The sequence below is a fragment of the Chrysemys picta genome, chromosome 3 (genome assembly GCF_011386835.1).
Source record: "Chrysemys picta bellii isolate R12L10 chromosome 3, ASM1138683v2, whole genome shotgun sequence".
Taxonomy (NCBI): Eukaryota; Metazoa; Chordata; order Testudines; family Emydidae; genus Chrysemys; species Chrysemys picta.
The window spans coordinates 51,617,012-51,642,768 of record NC_088793.1 but is presented as its reverse complement, the minus strand read 5'-3'; the positions used below and the strand labels follow the sequence as shown (position 1 = coordinate 51,642,768).

Below are 25,757 nucleotides of genomic sequence, written 5' to 3'. Positions count from 1 at the left end.
ACTTGGACTGAGGCAGACATCATAGTTATTGAGGACATGTAGTATGAGGCCAGCAAGACATATGTATTTGAGTGCAAAACTGAAAATTGAATCTCCAGTAAGTTAGATCATAGAATCATAGAAGATTAGGGTTGGAAGAGACCTCAGGAGGTCATCTAGTTCAACCCTCTGCTCAAAGCAGGACCAACACTAACTAAATCATCCCAGCCAGGGCTTTGTCAAGCTGGGCCTTAAAAATCTCTAAGGATGGAGATTCCACCACCTCCTTAGGTAACCCATTCCATTACAGATGAAGAAGAGATTCACCAGACTGGACCTTAGTGCCAGCAGAAGATAAAATTCCTGAAGAATCTGTACTGCCAGGCAAAGAACCACAACACCCAGTCCAGCAACTCCCCTTTTCTATCAGGAGCTGCACTGGGTGCTCAGCAGTGCCCAAAGCAGGGAGCCTATGTACCAAGGGGTCTTGAGGTGTCCAGGATGCAATGAGTGGGAGCAACCAAATGCTGAGGACTCAGAGAAGGAGCTGAAACTAGGGCTGGCCACAGCAATCTCAACTGAGGCAGAGCAGACACTCACCACTTCTTGGCACAGCCAATCCAATTTGTTTGGGGGAGGAGATGGAGGAACAGACCAGGGAGAATGTTGCAGGGGGACAAGCATTGCCTCAGATGGGTAAGAGAATAACTCAACATTGTTGATATGATTAGGGAGATATAACAACAGAAGAGGCCATCATTGCCAGTTACAGTCGTGCAGGATACTGTATGTGGGAGGGTAGAAGTTTTATGCAATACAAGACAAGCAAGGCCAGAAAACACAGGGACAAACATAGTTACATAGGGCACACACAGCAGCATGCTTTTTCTCAAACTGGCACTAGCATTTTTAAGGGCAGCCCAAACTTTAGAAAATAACACCGGCTTAGGGAATAGGTCTGTTTCCTGGCTGGTGGAATATCAAGTTCCAGAGCACTTGCAAAGTCTGTCAGAAATACAGGTCCAACATCCAGCTGCCCCTGCTGGACCACTAAGGGGAAATACAGGTGCGGTTGCCCTGAACTGTGACACCATGCAAGAGGTATCTATGTAGACCAGTGGTAACAAGACTGAAACGGAAGGGGCAACAATCAAACTGCTTTTTTAAATTAAAAATGTAAAAAAAGATTTTCTCATTGTGAAGATGGGGAAGATCCTTAGGACCAAGCAGCTTCAGGGCAGAGAAATGCAGAGATGGAGGAGAAGGAATGCCCAGGAGAAAACCCTTGTCACTTTTCCCAGGCTGTGATGCAGAAAATTAAAGAGGAAAAACTTTTATCCCCTCCAGACAGAAAAATATACTATTCTCAATCCAAGTGAGGCATTCATCTAGGAGGACAACACCATGATCCAGAACCTTGGATGCAGAAGGAATAAATGTTGATGAAGATACATGGGGATTTCATCAAGAGGTCAAACCACCTCTTCAATCTGCAGAGAGAGGTGCTGGAATGGGATTGGCAGAATCAGGCTGCAGCTGACAGCATGTTGGAGAGGATGGTTGTGCATTGCATCTCCCACTACCATTCCGTAAGTGGCAGGACCACCAGCAACAGCAACAAAAGCACTAGCAGCAGAGGGACCTGTTTGAGCATGTGCTGGGACTGATGGCTAGCAGGTTCCAGAACAACCGAAGTCTGACTGCAGCACCAGCAATTGTCCAAATCCTGTTCCCAGTTCAGGTCCAGTTCCAGCCTCTTCTCCATGCCAGCATGTCCTAAAGTTGATGACCTCTAGGTGGGAGGTTACCCAGTCCATAATGGAACTGCACATCACCATCTATACCCTAGCAAAAAAAACATCCTTCCCATCAACCTGAAGCAGTTCCTGGTACCTTGTGTTTTTAAGAAGCTGTCATTATTCACACAGAGATTAATTAATTGGGACCCAGGGACAGGCACCGACTCCATGGCTGAAAAAAAATGGTGGGTGCTGAGCAATCACTGGCAGCACCCCCATCAGAGCCTTCCCCTCCACCCAGTGCCTCCTGCCCACCAGCAGGACCTTCAGATCAGCACCTCCACCTCCCTCCCAGCGCTGAGTGCATGCTGTGGATCAGCTGTTTCATGGTGTCAGGAGGCACTGCGGGGGAGGAGTGAGGGCACAGTATGCTCAGGGGAGAGAGTGGAACTGGGCGAGGAAGAGGTGGGGCAGGGGTGGGAAGAAGCAGGTGGGGGTGGGACCTTCAGGGGAAGGGGTAGAGTGGGACGGGACCTAGGCGAGCCCCGGGGGAGGGAACACACCCCAGCAGATTAGAAACATTGCACCTATGAACCCAGGGACCTCTGGGTGCAAGCTTGCAGAGGGCTGCATAAGGGTTACAGAGATCCCCTAGATTTGGTATTTGTATACTTGTTCAAAGAGTGTTATGTAAGGTCTCTAATGAAAGCCTGTCACACTGCTCATCATAATCTCTATGAGATGTATGTACGGATAGTATGTGAGGAGTTATGTATATATACTGAAACTTATGTTTTTAGAGTCTGACTTGGGGCTGGTCACCAGAAGATGATAAACAAGTTTCTTTTATCAGTCTGTCTACATGCAAACTGAGTATTGTATGCGTCACAACGAACACCTATTTACAGTCTGAGCTAAATGCTAATCAAGTATTTGCAAAGTCTCTAGGGGAGATTCTAGAGAGGAAAACAAGCAGATATTACCCTGTTTGCAAGGGAAGACAATGGCTTTTGGACTATAACTTAGTGATGGAGACAAACTCTGGATCTTTCCACTAAGGAGGCAAGAAGACAGTTTGACTTGTCTCATGAACAGAAGATCCCAGCTAAGCCTGGCTGGCTAGATTTTGGGTGAGCTTTTGCTCTACATAACATGGCAATGAATTTGTGGTTAAGTTTAAGCTCTAGTATGCATGTTACATTTTTATTTTCTAGGTAGCCCTTTGTTTTCAATATTTCTGCTTGCTATAATTTGAATCTCTCTTGTGCATTAAATAAACTTATACTTGCTTTCTCTATAAACAAAGTGACTCACACACTCCCAAACAGCAATCCCTTCCATGCAACAGGCCATGTCTCCTGTCCGAGAGCATATAAGCAGCTTGCACACACTGGCATGACCGGGGACAGCTGCCGGTGAGCCTGGTGCCCAGTGGACAGAGCTCAGGGCGGTACAACCATGTTGGAGGAGCTGCCTGGGCTGGGTGCTAGTTCCTGCGAGCAGCGGCCTGACATGCTGTTGCTTTTGCCCCATGGTTCCTGGTATAGCCCTGCGGATAGCTGTTTTGATATAAATTTTGTATCCACGCAAGGCTCTACAGACAAGCTCCCTCATGCTACGGACAGGTGGTAGTGAGGTGCCTCATAACCCTGCATACCCCTGGGAAGCATCACAGTAATGGCAGTTATTTAAACATTTATTAACCTATAGGATTTTTGTGGACTGATGGTATTAAGAACTCTGATTTAACAGATTAAACCTTGAAATTGAATTGTTAAATATTAAGAGAAAACACCAAAAAGCCTTTTTTTGTCCATTTTTTGTTCACTACTCTTGCTAAAAAGCAAAAGGATATCTGCTGAAGTGCAACCTTAGCTATAGATCTCTCAACCACCCACACAACAGTAAATACTTGTTTAAAAAATAGCAATTACTGAACAGCATGAAGAAGCAGCATAGCATCCAGCACTGAATCAGCTCCATGGGAAATGTGTAAATAAAGTCTTTGGTGGGCAGATGCAACAACACTTAAGAAGCAGCATAAAAATAAACACAAAATGGAGAAAACTCTTGGGGCAACACTGTGGATATATCAAAACTAAGATGATTTATAGTATTTAAGAAATTATTTTTTTAAAAAGTTACTGCAGTTACCTGCATCAAACACAGCATCGTCTTCTAAGGCCCGCACAGCAATTTCAACAGCCTTCATTGAACTTCCTCCCATTTCCAGCACTGCAAAGCCATTCTTAACTGCATTTTTAACTCCCAGGATGCTTCTTTCAGCAAACTCATCTGGTATTGCCCAAGCTCCACCATGGACTACAAGAACGGGTTTTGTGCCCATCTTACCAGATCTCCAAAGATGATGGATCTGTTGAAACAAGCAGGTCCTTTTCAATTTAACGTTAATATTGCACCTCAGAACAACATTCAGGAACATTAAGAGATTAATATTTTAGGCCTCAAATCCTGCTTTCTCTGTATGTGTTCACACATGCGTAGAGTTCCAGCCTCATGGGTCCAGTTACAGGATCAGGCCCATAGTTTCTGAATAGTTCCTTGCATTATAAATATCAAAGATTAATGTTTATCTCCCCGTCCCCTGGCTTCTTCTGTTTTTACGCATTTAAATATATTTTACGGGAAGCTCTGCATAAGCAGACCCTTTTACTTGTGTGTATCTCCTTAGAGGATTGAGGCTGACACAAGTACAGAATTATTAACATATTAAACTATCTTTCAGAGATCAAACCTCAATTGACAGGCAAATTTGGAGCAAGAGTGCCTTTGAAATTCAAATAAAAAGTTTCACATTATTTTAATGTAAAAAGAGTGGTGGTGGTGTGTTTTTTTTTCCAAATTACATAGAAAAACAAAATCTGAGACACAAAATTTCATGTGAAATATGTCACCAGTTTTCAACAGATGTAATTCTAATACAATTTGTTTAAATGATACATTATTGGCTGAGCTGGAAGCAATACCTCTGGTTAAGAATACCTAACACTTTCCATTTTAAGCTCCTATTCTAAGTGGAACTTTGCCATAATTTAACTTTTCAGACCTATATTTTCCATCTTTGCTCTCTGCTTCATGTTGAATTCTTTTGGAAGCTTCAGTGAAGACAGTTCAGGTGTTTCTGATAAGGAGCTTAGAGGGAAATAAGTAGTTTTCCCAACATTAAGTATTTTCCTAAACATTTATTTGAAGAACTCTATTACCTCCAGGCTTTGGAATAGAAACTGGACATTTGGATGGGGGTATACCTGGGGTCAAAGTGGTGCCTTATGTTGTCCCCATGAAAATCCACACAGATTTGGTTGAGTTGTAAACCTCTAAAAATTGCTATTTCACATATACAGACAAACTTAACTCTAGTATTTCCTAACTTTTGAGGACTTGTCCTTGCAAGCCTAACATTCTTGCAACATAATTGTCTAGCAGCCAGGTGAGGAAGGAGCAGAGACTAGCTAGCACAGCTGCTGTCTGTTAAAACAACTAGGCATTTGGAGCATTCCCAACCACATAGCTACATTAAGTAAACTAGAGAGACAGCTTGCTTTAGGAGCCTATATACCTGCCATGGGATCACATGGTTGGGCCCTCACCTGTGAATTGGCCAAACCCTGGTTGAATAGTGTATCACAAGACTGGGAGTTAATTGGCTCTGATGATTTATCACACTTGCTGGCACAGGGATGAGTCATCAGGCTTAGGTGGGCTCAGAGGTAATTCAATGATGATTCATCAGAGTATTTTAGAGCACTTAGAAGAGTCCAGTTTTAAACAGAAAGCTGGTCTTAACTCTAAATGGTAACAGAGCTGGCACTCCATTAAAATTTAAGCATTTATACTGATTTCATCACCATAACATTGGCATGTTTTCATAGAATACAATAAAGCTCAGTGATAATGGCAAATACTGATGCTTAATTAGATGTGTTACCTAGCAGCTCTGTGTTCTTGGGGAACCAGGGCACAGTACCCCCAGCCTGTCTGATTCATAAAAGACCTCCCCAAACCCAGCCTCTGCAAATCTGCATCTGAAAAAAGACTGACAAAAAGCAATGAAAAGGCAGTGGGAGACACACCTAAACCCCTGGGATAAGGATGACAGGATTAAGGAAACTCCCCTAGCCTCATTTGCATCAAAGATGGGGCAAGGAGGCATCTCCATTAGCATACAGAATGGAGAACAGAGATTCCAAGGCAAGAACTGCATGGAACTCTGGGACCAGAAAAGCAGGGAACCACTGCATCATGGGGGATCTCTGTTCCAGAAGTTAATGAACTCATGCCTGCACATACCCAGCTCAGTAATTATCAGACCAATCCTAGTAATAAATCCTTTATTAGTATCCAGAATAGTGAAGCTCCGTAATTGCATTGTGAGAACCCTCCAAGGACCACCACCCAAAGCAAGGAATGCTCAGCTCCCATGGTCTAGCCTGAACAAAAACAACTTTAGTATACTCCCTTGTTTACACAGACACAAATCTAGTGTTCTCCCTTGAACCATTGTTGTTTAGCTACAAAAACTCCTACCCACGCTCATGTAAGTGTTCTGATGCCTGGATCCAAAATCTGCATCAGTTCTATTGGGACTTCATCTTCTCCTGACTGATCATGCTGGGGGGCTCTGCCTGACCCCACCACTCCGGACCCTCAGCTACCACCACCACCTGGGACCCCTGATAGATTCAAGCTTCATGGAGTGATGAGAACCCAGCTCTCTCTCTCTCTAGGTATAGCATTCTGACCCTGACTTTTGTGATCAGTTATAGTTTTGTAAACCTGACTTTTATAATAACATTTAAGTTAGATTTAATATTATAACTGTTTTGTTTGTTTGACTCCCCTATGGTTATTACCTGGCAATAAATAACTTTTATGATTAAGCTGGTTACTTCTCTCTCTCTCCCCCTCTCGTGGGTGGTTTTTTGTTTTTTTGTTTTGGTTTCCTCATTCGCTCTGCACCAACACTCCTTGTACCTAAACTAAAAGATCCCTGCAGCGCCCAAAAATCCTCTGGGGTTTGTTCATGAAGTGGGTTACTACCAGAACAATTGTAACATGAAAGTGGGGATAGAGATATGCTGAACCAGGTACGTATGAGGGTGGGAGCTAGGAAGTGCTGATTAACCCAGTACTCTCAGATGTGCTCTTTTAGAGAGAGAGTGAGTGAATCTGATTCTGGGGCTGGAAGAACCCTGCCCTGGGGAACTTAGGTCCTGCTGGATAGCGCCATTGGGAGGGAATATGCAGCAAGGAAAAATAGAGCTCTGTATAAGAACACAAGTGACACAAGCAGTACATTGATAGAAGTACAGAAACCCTCTCCCCCTCCTCCGAAGAGTAACCCTAATAAATGAGCATATCCCAAAGTAATGAGCAAAGCTGGTAACAAATTGGTGGGGAATTCGGGCAGCACGTGACCTTAGTCACGCGGTACTTGTTGAGTAGTTGCTGTGGAGTGGGTAATCTGAGGCACAGGCCTGCGCAAACTCTCTTCCTTTTTCAGACTAAACTCCTTTAGCGAGGTCTCTCTCTCATAGAATATTTTGTAACATCCTGTAACTTTTAAGAATCATGCTTAGAATAACTGTAGGACCATGCAATAAGGAGTTAAAGAGTTGTGCCTTAAAAGTAAAGATTTTAGAGCAATACTGGGACTGCGTGAAAGGGCTTTTGGGTAGGGATCATTAGTGAGATAAGGGACGTAGAGATGGCTGGAAAAAAAAACTTGGCTGCTCGCTTGAGACAGGAGAAAACCAACAGGTTAGAGAACTGGGTAATGAAGAAAGGGAAATGCCCCTGGGAAAGGGAACCAACTGCAGGAAACAGCCCCAGGATTGGAGCTGCCAGACCTCAGCACTCTGCCGGTGGCACCGTGCAGAGGCTGGAGTCCCCTAGATGGACCTGATCCTGGCTGGCCATCAGGAAGGGTTCATCTGTCTTATTAAAAGTTGTGAGTGTTGTGTGTATGGCGTGTGCATTCTGTTTTGGTGATTGTTGATAGGTGGAGATTGAATGGGGTATTGCTGTGTGGGGCTCTTTCGCTGGTGGGAGACCCTGTAACCCACAAAGGATTAAGCCCCGAGTCCGCAGGGAAAGGGTGTTTGCTCTGAGCCCACGGGGAAAGGGTGTTTGCCTGGATCCCACGGAGGAGTAAAGTTAGGTGCCTTTCACCTGGAGCCATACAAACAGGGTAAAGGTGGGTGCCCCTAGAGTGTGTAAGTAAGAGAATTTTGTACATATAACAATTAGGCCAACCAGTAATGTACAGAAAGTTTTCAGCAAAGGAGCACTCTTTGACACTCACCTGGGATGGCCACTGCTTTATTGTGAATTGGGCCAGCCCCAGTATTTATCAGGTAAAAGAGTGGAAGAGTAAACCACTTGACCCACAGGGAATAGTATAACTGTCTTCTCCATCCTGCTAGCCACTCTTCTTGGCCAGCAAGAAGGACAGGCTTGGGGCTGGTGGAAAATACGTATCAGGTGGGCTTGTCAGTGCCTACCCTGATGTTGAGGCAGGAAAAGGCCAGAGAAATCCTTGACTTATTATGGCCACTCTCATGTAGGTCACTGCTTCATGTTCACCCTGCAATATTGGTCCCAGACTCTCCCAGTATATATGGGGGTGGGGGAGAAATGTGGGAGTTTGTTGTCTCTGCCCCTTCATAGGTCCCAAACACAAGCCATGATATCCCACCATTTCACCAGCACTCTGCTGTTCATAAGTGTCTGGAGTCTGATGCTGTCCAGGCTCTATGCTGAACCTGTGATCCCTCTGAACCTCTGGAGGTGCTTGCCAGCTGGAACCCAGGAAGTAAAATTGCTGTGCCACATGCATGAATTCTATGGGAATGGGAGCAACCCCCTGGCCCTGTACCGTCACTACCAGTTCTACACTGTCGGCAAATCCTCAGGTTGCCCCTGGGAAAGCGTTGCCAATTGCACGCAGAGTGCCACCGGGGAGTCACTCAAGTTTTGTTATGAAACTAAGACCACACCAGACTCCGTCCCATTCTTCTGTAAGCTGCTGTGGTCTTGAAAGGGACATACACCACCAAATACAACCTGTGACAGCCTCCCAGGTGGCAGAAGGTGCAGGATAGTCCTGGTTTCCTCCGTTGTTTGGGGAGCAACCATGCCCCTATGTGTCATCATTGTTGTCAGAACCCAGACACCTCCATTACCCGGAGATGAACTACAGCTGTCTCTGATCACGCCAGCGGGAAAGAATATCACACGGTTCCTCATAAACTGGGAACCACTGAACTGGACTTTGGCTGGACATGACTTGATTCATCAAGGTTCCCCAGATTGGGTAGTTCCATTAAAAGGGCACACGTTGTGACAAGTTCATGCCAACAATTTGGTTTAAATTCTGTGGGCACATTGCCATTTCAGAGGGATTCCATGAGCCCAATTTGTACAGAGTGGAATTGGGCCAACAAAAAAACAAACAAAAAAAAAGTTTTAAATTTTGACCCTTTGATCACAAATCTTACTCCCCTCTGATGTTTAAGAGCCTCAGTTTCAGGACCCCATGTGTTGAAATTGGAACAAGAACATTTATTTCTTCAACCTCGAACTTCTCTGAAGGAGGTTCAAATCTACTTAAAAGGCATCAATATCTCTCACATTCCACCTGCATGCGCCCCCTTTATTGGAACTAGCCATAAGGGTTGAGATGAATGGGTAAGCATGTGGCAAGAGGTTGACCATGTAAATACAGTCAAAAGGGAATTAAGTGATTGGATTGCACCTGTAGAAACAGGAATCTCTTTAGTTGATGCCACAAATATAGAAGTTCTGGCTAATAAACTATCATATGCAATCAAAAATATAGAAAAGATAGGAACCACATTAACAGCATCTTTGAAACAGTTAAGTGAGGAACAGCAGTTAATAAGTAAGGTATTTTCCTGGGTGGGAAAGACTCATAGAAAAAGATGAAGAGTTAATGATGTCTGGTGTACAGTCCCTCCAGAATAATGTCTCATTAACCTCAGCATGTGAGCAAGCGCAGGCTCTCACCCAGAAGATAATCATGGGAATGATTCGGCAAGCCATAGCAGGACAAATTCCCATGGAGGCAATCTACTTGATTCGGCCCCATGTAACGGAGGAAGAATTGGTCCTCTGGCCCTGGTGGAGACTAGTTAATGCTTCACCATCAAAGCTTGCAGTTATTCATGCTAACTGTGGCAGGTAAAGAAATTAGAGTAATCCACGCAGTAGTCCCACTGGGATTACAGATTAATGATAACACAATAATGTACTCCAGAGATCCTAACACTTGGGCCTGGCAGAAAGATAATATGTGGAACACAGTAAATGTAAAGGGGTGTAGGATAAAAGGTTTGGGCTATATCGGTGAAGACCAAGCCTTATAGGAACATGATGAATGCTTCTTCCCACAATCTGGGAATAAGTCTCACTGTTTATTCGATGTTATCCAGGAAAAAGGGTCTGTTTTCATCTATGTTAGTAAAGCATGTGTGTGTGTAAGAATGAGATGTAATATTGTATTGATTAATGGACATTGGATTTAACCCATGATGCCTGACATTACTTGCTGTTTCTGTAATGTAACCACTATTGTTAGTTGTGATATTAAGTTTACGGTGCCTATATGGACTGTACAACATTTAAAAGCCTATCCTGAGCTCTACAAGACAGTTTCCCCTATTTCACTGGGAATGGGTCTCACTGTCATTAAGGGACTATTAACTCACCCTTCCTTCAAACTGAGCTGCTGAAGCTCCAAACCTTGGGGGGAGAATGGCAAACTCGAGATTCAACACCACAACCAGATCATCTCTAGGCTGGCAGCTACACTAAAAACACAGGACATCACTCCAGGTGGGAGACTTTGCTTGGGTGGAGCCCCAATGCAACAATTCTTTTGAATACACCTCTACCCGGATATAACGCTGTCCTTGGGAGCCAAAAAATCTTACCACATTATAGGTGAAACCGCGTTATATTGAACTTGCTTTGATCTGCCGGAGCGCTGCTTTACCGCGTTGTAGCCGAATTTGTGTTATATCAGGTCGCATTATATCGGGGTAGAAGTGTATCATGCTTCACCCCATTGTGGCGATGATCGGTTTCCAAATTATACTAGTCTGATTCTACTCGTTTGCTGGATCCAGCGACTGATGAGGCGGTTGCAATGGATTGAAGATCAGACCCAGTACCATGGAGTAAGGATGCAATGGGGATACTTACTCAATGCAAGCACCCCATCAATGGGGGAACTTGTTACCTAGCAGCTCTGTGTTCTTGGGGAACTAGTGTGCAGTACCCAGACTGTCTGACTCATGAAAGACCTTCCCCCCTAGCCTCTGCTTGAACCAAATCTGCATCAGAAAAAAGAATGACAAAAAGCAATGAAAAGGCAGTGGGAGACACACCTAAACCCCTGGGATAAGGATGACAAGATTAAGGAAACTCCCCTAGCCTCATTTGCATCAAAGATGGGACAAGGAGGCATCTCCATTAGCATACAGAATGGAGAACAGAGATTCCAAGGCAAGAACTGCATGGAACTCTGGGACCAGAAAAGCAGGGAACCACTGCATCATGGGGGATCTCTGCTCCAGAAGTTAATTAACCCACGCCTACACACACCCAGCTCAGTAATTATAAAACCAATCCTAGTAATAAATCCTTTATTAGTATCCAAAATAGTGAAGCTCCTTAATTGCATTGTGAGAACCCTCCAAGGAACACCACCCAAAGCGAGGAATGATCAGCTTCCATGGTATAGGCTGAACAAAAACAACTTTGGTATACTCCCTTGTTTACACATAAGCAAATCTAGTGTTCTCCCTTGAACCATTGTTGTTTCGCTACAAAAACTCCTACCCACACTCAAGTAAGTGTTCTAATGCAAAATCTGCATCAGTTTCATAGGGACTTCATCTTCTCCTGACTGATCGTGCTGGGGGCTCTGCCTGACTCCAGCACTCCGGACCCTCAGCTACCACCACCACCTGGGAACTCCGATCAATTCAAGCTTCATGGAGTGGTGAGAACCTCTCTCTCTCTAGGTATAGCCATCTGACCCTGACTTGTGTGATCAGTTACAGTTTTGTAAACCTGACTTTTATAATCAAATTTAAGTCAGATTTAATATTATAACCGCTTTGTTTGACTCCCCTATGGTTATTACCTGGCAATAAATAACTTTCATGATTAAGTGGGTTGCTTCTCTCTCTCTCTCTCTCTCTCTCCCCCTTTGGTTAGGTTGTTGTTTTGGTTTTTTTGGTTTCCTCATTTGTTCTGCAGCAATGCTCCTTGTACTTATACTAAAAGATCCCTGCAGCTCCCAAAACTCTTCTGGGGTTTGCTCATCAAGTGGGTTACTACCAAAACAATTGTAACATGAAAATGGGGATAGAGACATGCTGAACCAGGGACATATGAGGATGGCAGATTGAAAGTGCTGCTCGAGCCAGCCTGCTCTGGCATGCTTATTCCGGTGCGGTACCGATGGCATACGAGGGTCACAGCTTGGAGGTGCTGTTCGACCCAGCCTGCTGAGTCCAGGGACATATAAGGAGTCAGCTTGGGAGTGCTGATTAACCTGGTCCTCTCAGATGTGCTCTGTTAATGTGTGTGTGCGATTCTGGGGCTGGAAGAACCCAGCTCTGGGGAACCTAGGTCCTGCAGGATAGCTCTATTGGGAGTGAACTTGCAGCACAGAGAAGTAGAGCTCTGTATGAGAACACAAGTGACACAAGCAGAACCTTGATAGAAGTACAGAAGCCCCCACCCTCAGAAGAGTAACCCTAATAAATGAGCATACCGCAAAGTAACAAGCAAAGCTGGTAACCGATGGTACTACATTTAACAGGGATGCATGCTGGTAATTAAGTATATTTGGTTTTGAGGATGATTAATACTAGTAGTGCTTTGTCTTCCCTCAGAAGGCCCTAGCCAATGCCAGTTCACCAAAGCCAAACTGTTTTAGTGGCTCCCTTCCTGCCTTTACTGATACTTCAACTGTCTCCTGGCTTACAGTATGGAAGGTCTCATAGCTACTTGGAGAACCTGTATTTCTCAATTGCATTTTAACTCAATGGGGGAAAGTAATTTTGAAAGTTTTTGTCAGTGAAACACTTTTGTTTTCATTAACTCTTATACACTATTTACTTGTTTATTTTAAAGGGAATTTTGCTTGAAAAAACAAGCGCCTTTTAGTGAACCAGCAAGTTTAATGCAAGTAAAGTAAATGAAATAGTTCTCATCTTAAGTACAAAATGGCATCTTTTAATGATAGTGAATTATGCTAAATCAGTTTGGAAAAAAAAAAGTGTTCTATTTCAGTGTATCCTACATTAGTTTTAAAACATGTTTACAGCTCTTTAAAACAGAGTGGCCAATAGCAAAACCTAGCTAAATTACAGTTATCACAATGTTCCATAATAATAAGAACACTTAGAGAAGAGGAGTTTTAAAAGCACAGCTAATGTTTGTGGTGGAAGTAGGACACAACCATCACTGTACAATATTTATTTGCGGCATGAAAAATGGAATAGAGAAAGAAGTGATTACAGAGTGGCCACTGCTATTTACATAGATGTGGTTACAATCCTTTAATTATATTTATTTCCAAGCAATTTATGGGAAATGTTTTACAACAGTGAACTTCCTTTTTCTATGCAGTACAGCTGTACCTTTGATATGAGGGCCAGACAAAGTGAGTCAAAACTTTCTCCAAGAAGAGTTATTTTAAATGTATTTACAAAATGGATCTTAAATGCAGTTGATAACTATTATTACATTTGTAATTTTGTTACTAACCTGCTGTGCCAATTCCAGTAGTTGGATATTTTCTTTGGCTTTTACAAGTGTTACATAATAATTTTAGTGTATGAACTAAATTAGACATGCTCCCTGGAGCCCTAATTCAGCAAATCATGTAAGTGTAACTCACATACCTCCTGGGTGTGATGTTCTGTCCCCTCTAGTGGTACTGAGACCACTTAGAGATTAATGAGTCTGCTCTACAGCCTTAGCTAAGGGCTACATGGCGTTTAGCTCATGCAGTAGCGGCTCATACATTTAGCTTTAGAGGTCCCAGGTTGGATCCCAGCCAACAACCACCAGGGTCTGTCAGTGTTATATAAGCACATGCATAACTTCAAGCATGTGAGTAGTCCAACTGAAGCTGAAAATTTATCATGTAATTAAATGCTTTGCTGAATCAGGGCCTTTGTTAGGATACTATGAAAAATTTCCCTTATTTTCATTACTTCCAAGTCAAAGCATACTGAAGAAAATTATAATTCCCCTACAGAAATGCCACTTCTTATAACTAAAGCAGTTTCAATATAGCAATCTGAGTGAACAAAACCAAAGTCAGGACTGGTTTTTCCTCTTACAAAAGTTTTGCATTTAAATTGTGGACTTTTATATTTGTAAGGATCATGTGGGCTATATACAGCACAATAATTTAGTATCTTTATAAAATTCTCAACATATGGCTAACGAGCTTTACAGAAAGAATCAAGCAACTCTGCTTCTCAGGAGCTTGCAATCTATTATGTACATAACATTAAACAGTATGTGCTATTTGCAGTATGGAAGACTAAATATGACATGGAACAGAGACATGACATTAGGCACAGAGAAGTAAGGCTTCAGGAAGTGCTAAGAGGTTGCTTGTTTTCCCATTGTACACATTATGTATGAAATGCTGACCCCACTGAAGTAAACTGCAAAAATCCCATTCACTTTAATAGGGCAGGATTTCATCTCTATGTAAACGGTTTGTAATTATGATGCTGTATGTTTTGGACAGGAATGTGGGTCATTGTGGGAGAGGCTGAGGAAATAAGAAAAAAAAATATGATTGTGTAGCATACAGGATTAGGGACATTATTCCACTAAGGGTATAGCTACACTGCAATTAAAAATACATTGCTAGCCCGTGCCAGCTGATTTGGGCTTCCAGGGATCCTGCTAAGGGGTTTAATTGCAATGTAAGCATTCAGGCTTGGGCTGCAGCCCGAGCTCTAGGACCCTCGCACCTCACAGAGCCAAGCCTGAACATATACACCACAATTAATCAGTCCCTTAGCCGAAATCCTTAGAGCCTGAATCAGCTGGCATGGGCCAGCCCAGGTTTTTAATTGCAGTATAGACATACCCTTAGTAGCGTGGAAGGAAGAGTGAAGCAGGATGAGCAAGAAGGGAATGTAATTAGCAGGGGTGCATGGCTCAAGCAGGAAAGTGCTAGAAGAATAATGACAATATGTAGGTAGGGGCACCGCTGTATAATCCCAGAGTGATGTGCTTCTCCATTAGTCTAATTTTGACTCCTGCTTTGAAAAATTGTGACAGTTTCCCTTTTGTTGTCTCCTATGGGTTACCAACTCTTGAAGGCTGGCACTGCAATCTAGGTAAACTAGAAACATTCTTATTAGGGCTTCCACTCACAACCCAACTGTGGAGGGAAACCCACATTTCCTTAAAGAGAAAAGTGAAAGTTTCTACCCAATACAAATTTCAAAACCCCATTTTGTTGGGTCTAATCCCAGGTCATAAATTCCAGAGAGCAGGTTGCATTCAGAGTTGTACTCCTGGAGAGAACAGAATTTTGATTTGATAGTCTGAATGAAGGTTCGTGCATTCAATGCTGAATACCTGAATATATAATTATTAGAATGTACATTTATACAGAATTTTGTGTACTATATAATCAAAGCATGTGACAAGTGACAGAGCTGTGGTCATAACAGGATGTTTACTAGACTGCTGGTCCTTTTCTGATGTGTTTTATCCCTTATCATACTTTTATGATGGCATCAGAAAGGGCCCATTAGGTGTGGTGGATTTCCTACTGGGTCCCAGCCAAGTCTTTCAAATTTTGCATAATCTGTGAGGTTAAATGCACTAGAAAATCCAAAACACCAGACCAAGTGAAATTTACATTGCATAAACAGTCTCCCTGTATATTCAAATTACATACAAAAACTGTTAAAAGAACATTAAGGTTGCAAAGTCAAGCATTCAAAAGTTAGGAAATGCTAGGGTTAAGGCAATTTTAATTTTTCCCTCCTTTCTGTAAATGCATCATGATACAGCAGGGGTGGGCAAACTTTTTGGCCTGAGGGCCACATCGGGATTGTGCAACTGTATGGAGGGCAGGGTAGGGAAGACTGCCTCCCCAAACAGCCTGGCTCCCGCCCCCTATCCGCCCCCTCCCACTTCCCGCCCCCTGACTGCCCCCCTTAGAACCCCTGACCCATCCAACCCCCCCACTCCTTGTCCCCTAACTGCCCCCTCCCAGGACCCCCGCCCACTATCCAACCTCCCTGTCTCCTGACTGCCCCGACCCCTATCCACACCCCCACCCCGACAGCCCCCCCGGGACTCCCACCCCCTATCCAACCACCCTCTGCTCCTCGTCACCTGACCATCACATCTCGGGACTCCTGCCCCTATCTGCCCCCCAGTATCCAACCCCCTTATCCAACCCCCGCTGCTCCCTGTCCCCTGACTGCCTCCCAACCTCTATCCACATCCCCACCCCCGACAGGCCCCCCGAGACTCCCACTCCCAACTCTCCCTGTTCCCCATCCGCTGACCGCCCCCCCCAGCCTCTGCCCCATCCAACCGCCCCCTCCTCCCTGACTGCCCCCAAGACTCCCTGCTCCCTTACCCAACCCCACTGCTCCACCTCCCCTTACCAGCAGCAGGAGCTCCCAGCCATGACACCCAACCAGAGCCAGCTGTGCTCACCATGCTGCCCAGCGGGAGCAGCAGGCCACAGTGCGGCCCGTGCAGCAGCATGGCTGTGGAGGAGGGGAAAGCGGGGGAGAGGCCGGGGACTAGGCTCCCGGGCCGGGAGCTCAGGGGCCGGGCAGGACGGTCCCGTGGGCCATAGTTTGCCCATGTCTGTGATACAGCCTTTTATTACAAGATCACATACTCTTTTTTCCACAGGACTTCATTCAACATACAGGACACATTATGGACTAGGAATGAACTAAAGTGATGTTGTTTCAACCTGAACGGTTGAAGTTTGGCAAAGATACCAGAAATTGAAAACAGATGCTTATAATGTGAAGTATTGGATAATCTTAAGTGTAGGTAGCACTACCAGTTCTGCTTAGAATAAACTCTCAGGAGTTGCATAGGCAGAAATTGGAAGCCAGTCTGTATAGCGTGTTTTTCATTTTGCAGACCTTTCCCCTTCTCCATCTCTTTTTTGTTCCCTTGCACCCCATTGCTGTCCCTCTCCCTGTTACTCTCTTCATTTATCTACATATCACTAACTCTGCACTTGGTTTGTTTAACACCTCACTCATCCACTGTGTAATTTTCAATCACAAAACTTATTCCTTAATCATTTTTCCTCAAATATGGGAAAACAATTATTTAACTGAACACTAGATAGTTTTCACTAGGAAGACATAAGTGTGGTTGCTTTGGTACCAGGACTGCGTGAGGAAGTGATCCATAAGAGGACCTCTCTCTAAGAGGTAGTGCTCTACATATAACAAGTTTAAGTCTGGTAGTTCTCAATAACTTACCAAGGTTTTCTGCATTTTTTTATTTCTGTGATTTGTTCTGCTCATTATTAAATAAGATCCAACAACATTATGGTGCAGATTCACAAAGGGATTTAGGTGCCTATCTTCAATTGATTTCAATGAGATGAGAGTTTAGCACCTAAATCCCTTTGTAAATCTAGACCTTTGCGTATAAAATGCTTCAAAGCAACCGAAAGATCTGAACAGTTTAAAATAAAGTGAACTTGCTGTGCTGTCCTAGAAGTCCATGGATTCTAGCTGAATGTTAAAAGGACAACATAGAATGAGATATAATCAGTTGAAAAATAGGAGTTAAAAGTTTCTGCAGGTTGTAATAGTGGAGTCTACCCCTTTAAGGGCTAGGAGGGCAGGGGAGCACTCAACCCTGTTCTGGAGAGGAGCCCAGCAGGCAAGCACTGGGAATCATCTAACCTCGCTAGGCAAAATCATGTGATGATATCAATTAGGGGTACAGAGGAGAACATTCTCCTTGAAATACAACAGAGCACTATGAAGTGGACCCACCTAGAGTGGGTAGAAATTCTGACCAGGAAGCTAGTGAAGGCTGAGAGGCACAATCTAGATCAGGGATCGGCAACCTTTGGCACACAGCCCGCCAGGGTAAGCCCCCTGGTGGGCCGGCCTGGTTTGTTTACCTGCCACGACTGCAGGTTCGGCTGATCGTGGCTCCCACTGGCCGCGGTTCGCCGCTCCAGGCCAATGGGGGCTGTGGGAAGCGGCGCGGGCTGAGGGATGTGCTGGCCGCTGGTTCCCGCCACCTCCATTGGCCTGGAGCAGCGATCAGCGGCCTGTGGGAGCCGTGATTGGCTGAACCTGCGGTCGTGGCAGATAAAATAACAATCTCATTCTCAAACGAGATCAGGGATCGGCAACCTTTGGCATGGGTAAGCCCCCTGGCGGGCCGGGCTGGTTTGTTTATCTGCCACGACCGCAGGTTCAGCCAATCACGGCTCCCACAGGCCGCTGATCGCTGCTCCAGGCCAATGGAGGTGGCGGGAACCAGCGGCCAGCACATCCCTCAGCCCGCGCCGCTTCCCACAGCCCCCATTGGCCTGGAGCGGCGAACCGCGGCCAGTGGGAGCCACGATCAGCCGAACCTGCAGTCGTGGCAGGTAAACAAACCAGCCCGGCCCGCCAGGGGGCTTACCCATGCCAAAGGTTGCCGATCCCTGATCTCGTTTGAGAATGAGATTGTTATTTTATGTTGTCTCTCTACAGTTTCTTTCTGAGATAATAAACAGAGCCCCGGAACCAGGGTTATGATCAGATTTGGGTATGGCTAATTATCTAGAGTCCACCCTTCTACCCAGGTATTACACTTGTTATCAATCACCTGCCAATACTTGTGAATTTACAGTTACAATTTCCTGTTTTTAAAATGTTTGGTCTCATATTGCTGTGGGAAAAAAACACAAACAAATGAGGAAAGTGGACTAAACCCCAATCCTGCAGGGTATAACAGTAATAATTACTTCACCTACAGTAGGTGTAGGTGCCTGCCCCATGTAGATCAGCTGCTAACCGAATGTGTGGAGGAAAGAGTACAAGCTAAGTAAGCACAAAGCACAGTCAAATTCCCAAAACAAACAAATAGAGGGGGGAAAACAGAAGAAAGAGGGTTGCTTTTTTTCTGACCTTGCTTTACATTGTAGTAATAGTCAGTGCTATTTATACTGACAGTAGATAAACTATTATTTCTGATTTTTTAAAAAGTTAAATATGTTCTCAACTGATGATGGCAGCAGGTGCACAGCTAGTAGTGAATGGATTCTTATAACTGCAGTTAGTATGTTAAAGCTTTTTTGTATTTTTAAAGAGTACTGTTAGCCTTTAAATTGCCCCTAAATATTTGGCTCACCGTTTCAAAGAGTTTACAGCACTCTACCTGTTACTTGCATTTTGAAAATACTTGTCAGCTTAAATTACTGTGCTTTATTTTGAGGTTGAGCAAGGTTTCCATCTGTAGGCCTTTGAATTGATGCAAAATTAACAAGGCATAATAGCCACACACAAATTCTATCTATTACAGTTCTACCACTATCTTCCCACTCACTTGCAAAAATGCATTATTCTAACCTATCCTATTCTTCTGTATACTCCTGTAGGGGGAAGAGAGAGAGAGAGAGAGAGAGAGAGAGAGAGAGCCTGGAGCACTGGGCCTGGTATAAGATCTGAGGCCTGAACCATATTATAGCCATGTATTAAAGCAGATGTTTACAAGTTTTACTGTCGGATACATGAACTTGGCAAAGGTACTGCTAGTGTTCCTAGAACACAGACACTCCTAAGAAGTAACAGATACTAGGTATGCATGTGAACACACTCGGGAAGATTAACAAAGGTACATCCTGACTTAACACCAGATAAGAGGGTTTGACAGAAGTGATGAACAGGGATATTTTGCCTGAGACAACTGGAGCAAGATACAAGGGGAGGTAACAAGCAGGTGCCATGAAATAAATAAGGTGGTATATAAGTTGTTTGTCTCAGTCCATAAATGTCAGAGTAATTCACTGACCGAGCCACTCCTTGCCATTAGATACTCATGTATTAGCCTACCTGTAACCACAGATCCAGGGAATTGGGACTGTGCCTTGAGGGCAATAAACTTGGCCAAGAGCATTTGTCACTGAACAGTGCCTATGATCTTTCTTTCTGGGTAGTACTTATGACACTCTGCCCCAAAGACACACTCTGCACCCCATATTCACCATGGGGATATTGATATGTTTTGTACAACGTATGCCTTGTGAGGTATCATTCTAAAAGTCTTTGCATGTTGAACATTAATATCTTGTTAAGTTGTATGTGCTATCATGGTATAGGAAGTTATAAATTTTTGCTATGTATGTATTATGAAACATGTTGTGAGGTTGGGAACACCCATAAGCAGCCTTTCAGGTACAACAATAAAAAGGCCAAACAATGTTGATGGCCTATTGAGGAGATACATACCCTCACAAGGATTACCCCAGAACCTTGGTACAACAGAAACCTCTCAGAGATAGCACTACACAATGGGGACTGTTTGACTCAGGTCACAGCAAAAGATCTTTCCAGCATGTTGGAAAAAGATATAAAAGGGGGAAGTGACATCATAACAGGGCCTCACTCCCCTACAACACAACACCTGGAAACACCTTAGGAACAAAGACTGAACTGGGGAGCATCCCAGGCAGAAAAGAAGGAAGCCCTGCCCAAGTATGGAGGCTTGATGGACTGTTTGTACTATCAAACTGCTCTGGGGTAAGACCGGGAGTGGTCTGCAGCTTGTCAGGCACAGTGTGAGAGGGAGCCCAGGCTGGTGAGACAGGGGTCAGTGGTACCCCTGTCTCACCAGGTTGCACCTTGGTGTGGGGAGCGGTCAGAGTACTATTGAGGTCTGTTGAACCAACTATCTGCACAGGGCTGGGACAGCATACGAAGAGAGCACACATGTCCATCAACCAATGACAACTCCTACCTCTTTCACCATAGTCTCACTTCATACCTTGCTCCATCCTCCAAAGACAATTCACCATTAAGCATGAAGTTGTGCAGTTACTTACCTTTGTACCCACATGTGCTTATAGCAAACTTTGTTCTCTCTAACACCTTTTCTCCTAGTGTCAATGCTTAAAGCTTTCCAGGTCACAGACCCTGAAAATAAAATTTCAAACAAGCAAGTTGGCTTGTGGAGGGGGACACATGTTTAGTACAGCCTGAGGAAAAACCTGCTCTGACTGGTGGCTTTCCCCAGTTGTGCATATTCTGGGGCAAATGGGGAAAGCCTCCTGGGCTGCTGCATAAAGCAGGTAGAGCTCTCTCCCCTCGGGTACTGACATTGTTTTATTCTATATAGGTCCTCATACCACATGCATCACTATAATATCTGAGCACCTTCTAGTAAGTCATTAAGCAACATGGCTAACATCTGTTGTGTGTTTTGTTCTCTCCTCCCCATAGGGGAGAGGATAAGTGGAGCATGTGCACTTTAAAAAAAAAATACCTGTTGTGTGTGAGAGAAGGTAAGATCAAAGAAGCGTGCCTCGAACTTGAGTTGGAACCAGTAGCACTGGGGTTTGTGATGACCATTAGTTCCACAGTCTGGGACCACCCCTGGAGAAAGTTTTATCTCCTGCACAGCAGAGCTTTACTCTTAGTGTTCAGAGTTCCCTTGAGCCAGTGGAGGGGAAAAGAGCAGAGAAGCCATCCTGTTTCCTCACCCTGGAGAAGAGGGGAAGTAGAAAGAGCCCAGGGAAGCTCTGTTTTTCTCCTCCCTTCCTGTGAACAACAGAACAACTCCTCTGCTTTTCCTAGCCTTCCCTACAATACCAGGTCCAAGAAGGGGGACAGTGAAACCTGTTGCAATGCCCTACCCCTAAGCCTGGGAGAGGTGGATGTAGAATGTTAGGAGCTGTAGAAGGAGCAGAGGTGAAGGGGGGGAGGGGCAGAATTGACAAGGGGGGCTGGCAGAGCAGAAGTGACTGGGAGGGGAGTGATAGACCCTCCGCTCTTTTCACACACCTTTAAGCATGGTGTCTTTCATGCCTGGTCTTAAACCAACTGTAAGGTTTTCAGGAAAGACTACATATATGTTTGAACAGCATGCAGTATAACAGGGCACCAATCAAATTACGACATCAATAATTTCAGCCCACTACACTTATGAACAATCTGTTACCTACACCATCATGTTGTAATGAACACTCACTGTGCAGAGATTGACCTGACTTGAATTTCCATACAGCATTGTGGGAGGGGAGAGAGGAAATACAAGGGAAAGGCCCAGGACAGTTAACTGGGTCAGTAATGCAAATGAAGGCTACATCATAACACCCTTCCAAAAGCTGATCCCAGGTAGGTCTGAGGAGAGCTGCCCAATGTGACTTACCTAGGGGTGGGAACCCAGAGCACTCAAGTAGCAGGTGGGGCAGTTGTTGTATAGCACTGCTGCAGCAGAAGCCCAAGAGAAAGCTGCCTGCTTGCTGCCTTTGCTCAGGGGCACAGAATTAAGAGGGACTGAGTGGAGAGGCTCAGTTATAAGCAGTCCCGCAGCTGCAGCAAAGAAGCACTAGGCAGTGAGCCAACTAAAGCCGGGAAAGGATCTGGGAAAGGGGCTCAGAAGAAGAGTGGTGTATGTGAAAGGGATGGGTGAGCCCACCAGCAACAATGAGGCGAAAGCAGCACAATAGACAGCTACAGGCCACAGGCACAGCTCAGAACAGCTTCCTGCCCGTTTCCAGGCTAACACAGCCCTGTGTGAGCCACTCCTCCAGAACAGTCTTAAAGAAACAGAAGCACACACAAGACTGCTACCACGAGGGATACTAGAAATCCACTCACGTGAGGCTGGCATGGCAGACACATATTGTATAGCTCACAAAAAGAATATAGCCCCTGAACTATTCTCTCAGGAAGGTGCTCTACATAGAATAGCACTGCTAAAAGGGCACAGGACCCAGCTCAGGCAAGAAAGAGTCCCTAGCAGAAGAGAAAGCTAACATTATTTCCTCCATGTCTATTTGTTTTTTTCTTTAAATATAATTACCAAATAACTTTGATATACAAGCTAGAGGAACAGGAGTGAGCTAATGTTATGGAAGAGACACATGCCTGATTATATAATACAAAATAGCAATACTCTTAAAAAGCACACTTACCTTCAACTCACACAAACAGCTCTATCTCATACAGTCCTTATTAGACTCCTGAGCACAATAAATGTGAGTAAAATGCAGCACAGACAAGTATTAATCCTAGACTTCCAAATCCAAAGCTAACCTTTGTCTGTGTATTTCTGAACTACTATCAAAGCCTGGTAAATGTATAACTAAAACTCAGGCAATTAAAATGAAGTTGTCCGAGCTGTTCACCTCCCGAATTAAGAGACCTCAAAGAGCTATCAGGACATTAATTATTAACATTGCTTATTTAAAAAATGCTACAAACTGCCTACTTGCAGGAATAGCAAATCTCTACGGACCTTTAGAATGCCAGAATTCCTATAAATAAATGAAAATAGCAACAGCAGTGCTATTTACTCATAGTATTTTCAGGATAGGTTTAATTGCTCAGAGTATTAAATTGAAGGAGAAAATCAGGAGCCTCATCTACCTCCCCCTAACCTGCTCTTGCCAGTTTCTTTACCCTTTCATTGTTACATCCACCATAAGGTTGCCAGTTTGGGTTGGATGTATTCCTGAAGGTTTGGTCACATGCCATGATCTTTAATTAAAGATTAATCTTTAATTCTTGGAGATTCCAAGAAAATCCTAATGGGTTGGGAACCCTAATCCCCCAACAACCTCAAAATTCTCACTTGCTTCTTATGGCAGGCTCTACACCTCTCGACTGCTGGTTCTTCACAGATGATGTAGGATGGATTGATTTAAATCAAAATTGTAATGATCTTGGGGTTCATTAACTAACAAACTAGTGAATGAGAAAGGAAGAAAATTTTAATAAAACAAGCTGGAGAGCATCTCTGATGAACTGCTGCACAAAGCCCTGTGGTGTTCCCAACCCCCACCTCCAGGGCACATCTACAAATTCCTATGTTGATAATACTGTCTCTTATAAGGGAGCATCTATAAATTATAATCTTCTACAAACATTTTTCTGTATCTTCTGCCTTGACAAAAAACAAATTAACTCGTGTGTGTGTGTGTGTGTGTGTGTGTGTGTGTGTGTGTGTGTGTGTGTGTGTGTGTGTGTGTGTGTATAAACAGCTAACAACTATCTAATGACACATGCATTAAATTCTCAACCCATGTAGTACAATTACCTAGAGAAGAGAGGTTACCAGCAAATCACTCAAGTGAGTCTTTGCCACCCACTTTTCTCAAAACCCTTTCTCCAGGCAGGTTAGCAAGTCTCTATGAGTCTTTCAGGAGGTTCAATCTCCTGCTCTCATCTTCTCAGTATTGGCCTTTCATTAGAGTCTGAGTTGTTCTCTTGTTACTTGACAGTTTCTCCTTTGTGGGTTGATGATAAAGGATCAGTCAGATGGGAAATGCCAAAGTCCATATTTACTGTCAATGTATTGGAACTTTCTGGGATCACTCGTAGATCCCTTTGATTACGTCAAAATGTGTCCCCCTGGTCTGTCTGGACTACATACGCCGTTGGATGCAGCTGTTCTTTAATGGTACCCCTTTTGCCACAAGTATTAGAGGTGTGATTCCTCAGGCACACTTTATCACCTGGGTTAAGAGATGGGAGATCATGGGCCCTTTTGTCAAAATAATATTTCTGCTTCCACTTCTGATTTTCTTTCATCTTCCATATGGTTTCATTGTTAGGAGATTTCAGCAGGTTATCAGTAATTGGTAAATTAGATCGGACCCTTCTTCCAATTACCAGCTGAGCTGCAGAAAAGCCACTCTCCAGAGGTGTACTTAGGTAAACAATAAAGGTTTATACAAATCACCCCCACTGACAAAAGTCTTTTTCATAAGGTTCTTTACTGTCTAAATAGACCTTTCCACAAATCCATTTGATTGGAGGTAATTTGGACTTGATGTTTTGTGATGAAAATCCCAATCTATGGAAAATTGCCTAAAATCTGCACTGAAAAATTGCAGTTCATTATCACTAAAGACTTCATCTGGAATTCCATGATTGGAGAAGATTTCCTTCATGCCAGCTATCACTGATTTACTATTAGTACAGTGCAGTGTGAAAATTTCTGGATACATAGAAGAGCAGTCTGTGACTATTATATAATCCTTTGATTGCCAGGTAAATGTCAGTGCTTACCTTCTCATAAGGCCTTTGTGGAACTGGATAAGGTCTCAGTGGCTCTGCCTATTGGTATGGCTTGTATTTCAAGCATGAAAAACAGTTTTTATCCGCAGACAATGAGCACCTCTCGTGTTCATTGTTTGCACTTCTCAATTTCTAAAGGACCCTTGTGGATCTTCTGTAGCATTTCTTTTTAGAGGCTCATTGGAATTACAACCTTACTCGAAAATCACCCCATCTATCACAGTAAGTTCATGTCTGCAGTTCGAATAGCTCTTATACTTGGATAGCAACTGCTTATTTCTTCAGGCCACCCTTTAATTACCACTTCTTTAACGATTTCCAATGCTTCATCTTTCTCCATTTCCTCTCTTATTTGTTGCAGTTTCCTGTTAGCTATGGGAATTGACTTTACAATCAGATCTGCATAGGCTTGCATCCCTGTCTCTAAAGTCTTCTCTGGTTTCGTGGAAGCCACTGCTCTGGAAAGTGTATCAGCAGTGAACATGAATTTACCGGTATGTAGGACACAACCAAATCATATTTTTGCAACTTTATCATCATTTTTTGAATTCTTAAGGTGTAGTCATTTAGTGGTTTGCTAAATAACGTTATCAGGGGCTTGTGATCCATTTCAACTTCCACTATCTGTCCATAAATATACTGATTGAATCTCTCACAAGCAAGCAATATTCTTAAAAGCTTCTTCTCAAGCTGTGTGTATCTGGTT

The 25,757-nt window shown here is 43.8% G+C and overlaps 1 protein-coding gene across 12 annotated transcripts in view; it reads right to left on the bottom strand.

Annotated features, from left to right (window-relative positions):
• LOC101949232 (isoaspartyl peptidase/L-asparaginase-like) overlaps window positions 1-23,756 on the bottom strand; it is a 236,845-nt gene extending 213,089 nt beyond the window's left edge. For 2 of the 12 annotated variants that reach the window (XM_024101585.3, XM_065587920.1), the window contains exons 1-2: window positions 22,945-23,174; window positions 3,873-4,092 (exon numbers count right to left, since the gene is read on the bottom strand). In XM_024101585.3, coding sequence (XP_023957353.1) covers window positions 3,873-4,065 — 193 coding nt within the window. In that variant the 5' untranslated portion in view covers window positions 4,066-4,092; window positions 22,945-23,174. Of the gene's footprint in view, window positions 1-3,872; window positions 4,093-4,785; window positions 4,854-4,987; window positions 5,205-20,850; window positions 20,942-22,175; window positions 22,491-22,944; window positions 23,179-23,603 lie in introns of those variants that run through there. The other 10 variants (XM_065587919.1, XM_065587914.1, XM_065587915.1 and 7 more) reach the window with 10 other exon arrangements.
• Window positions 23,757-25,757: the final 2,001 nt, after the last annotated feature.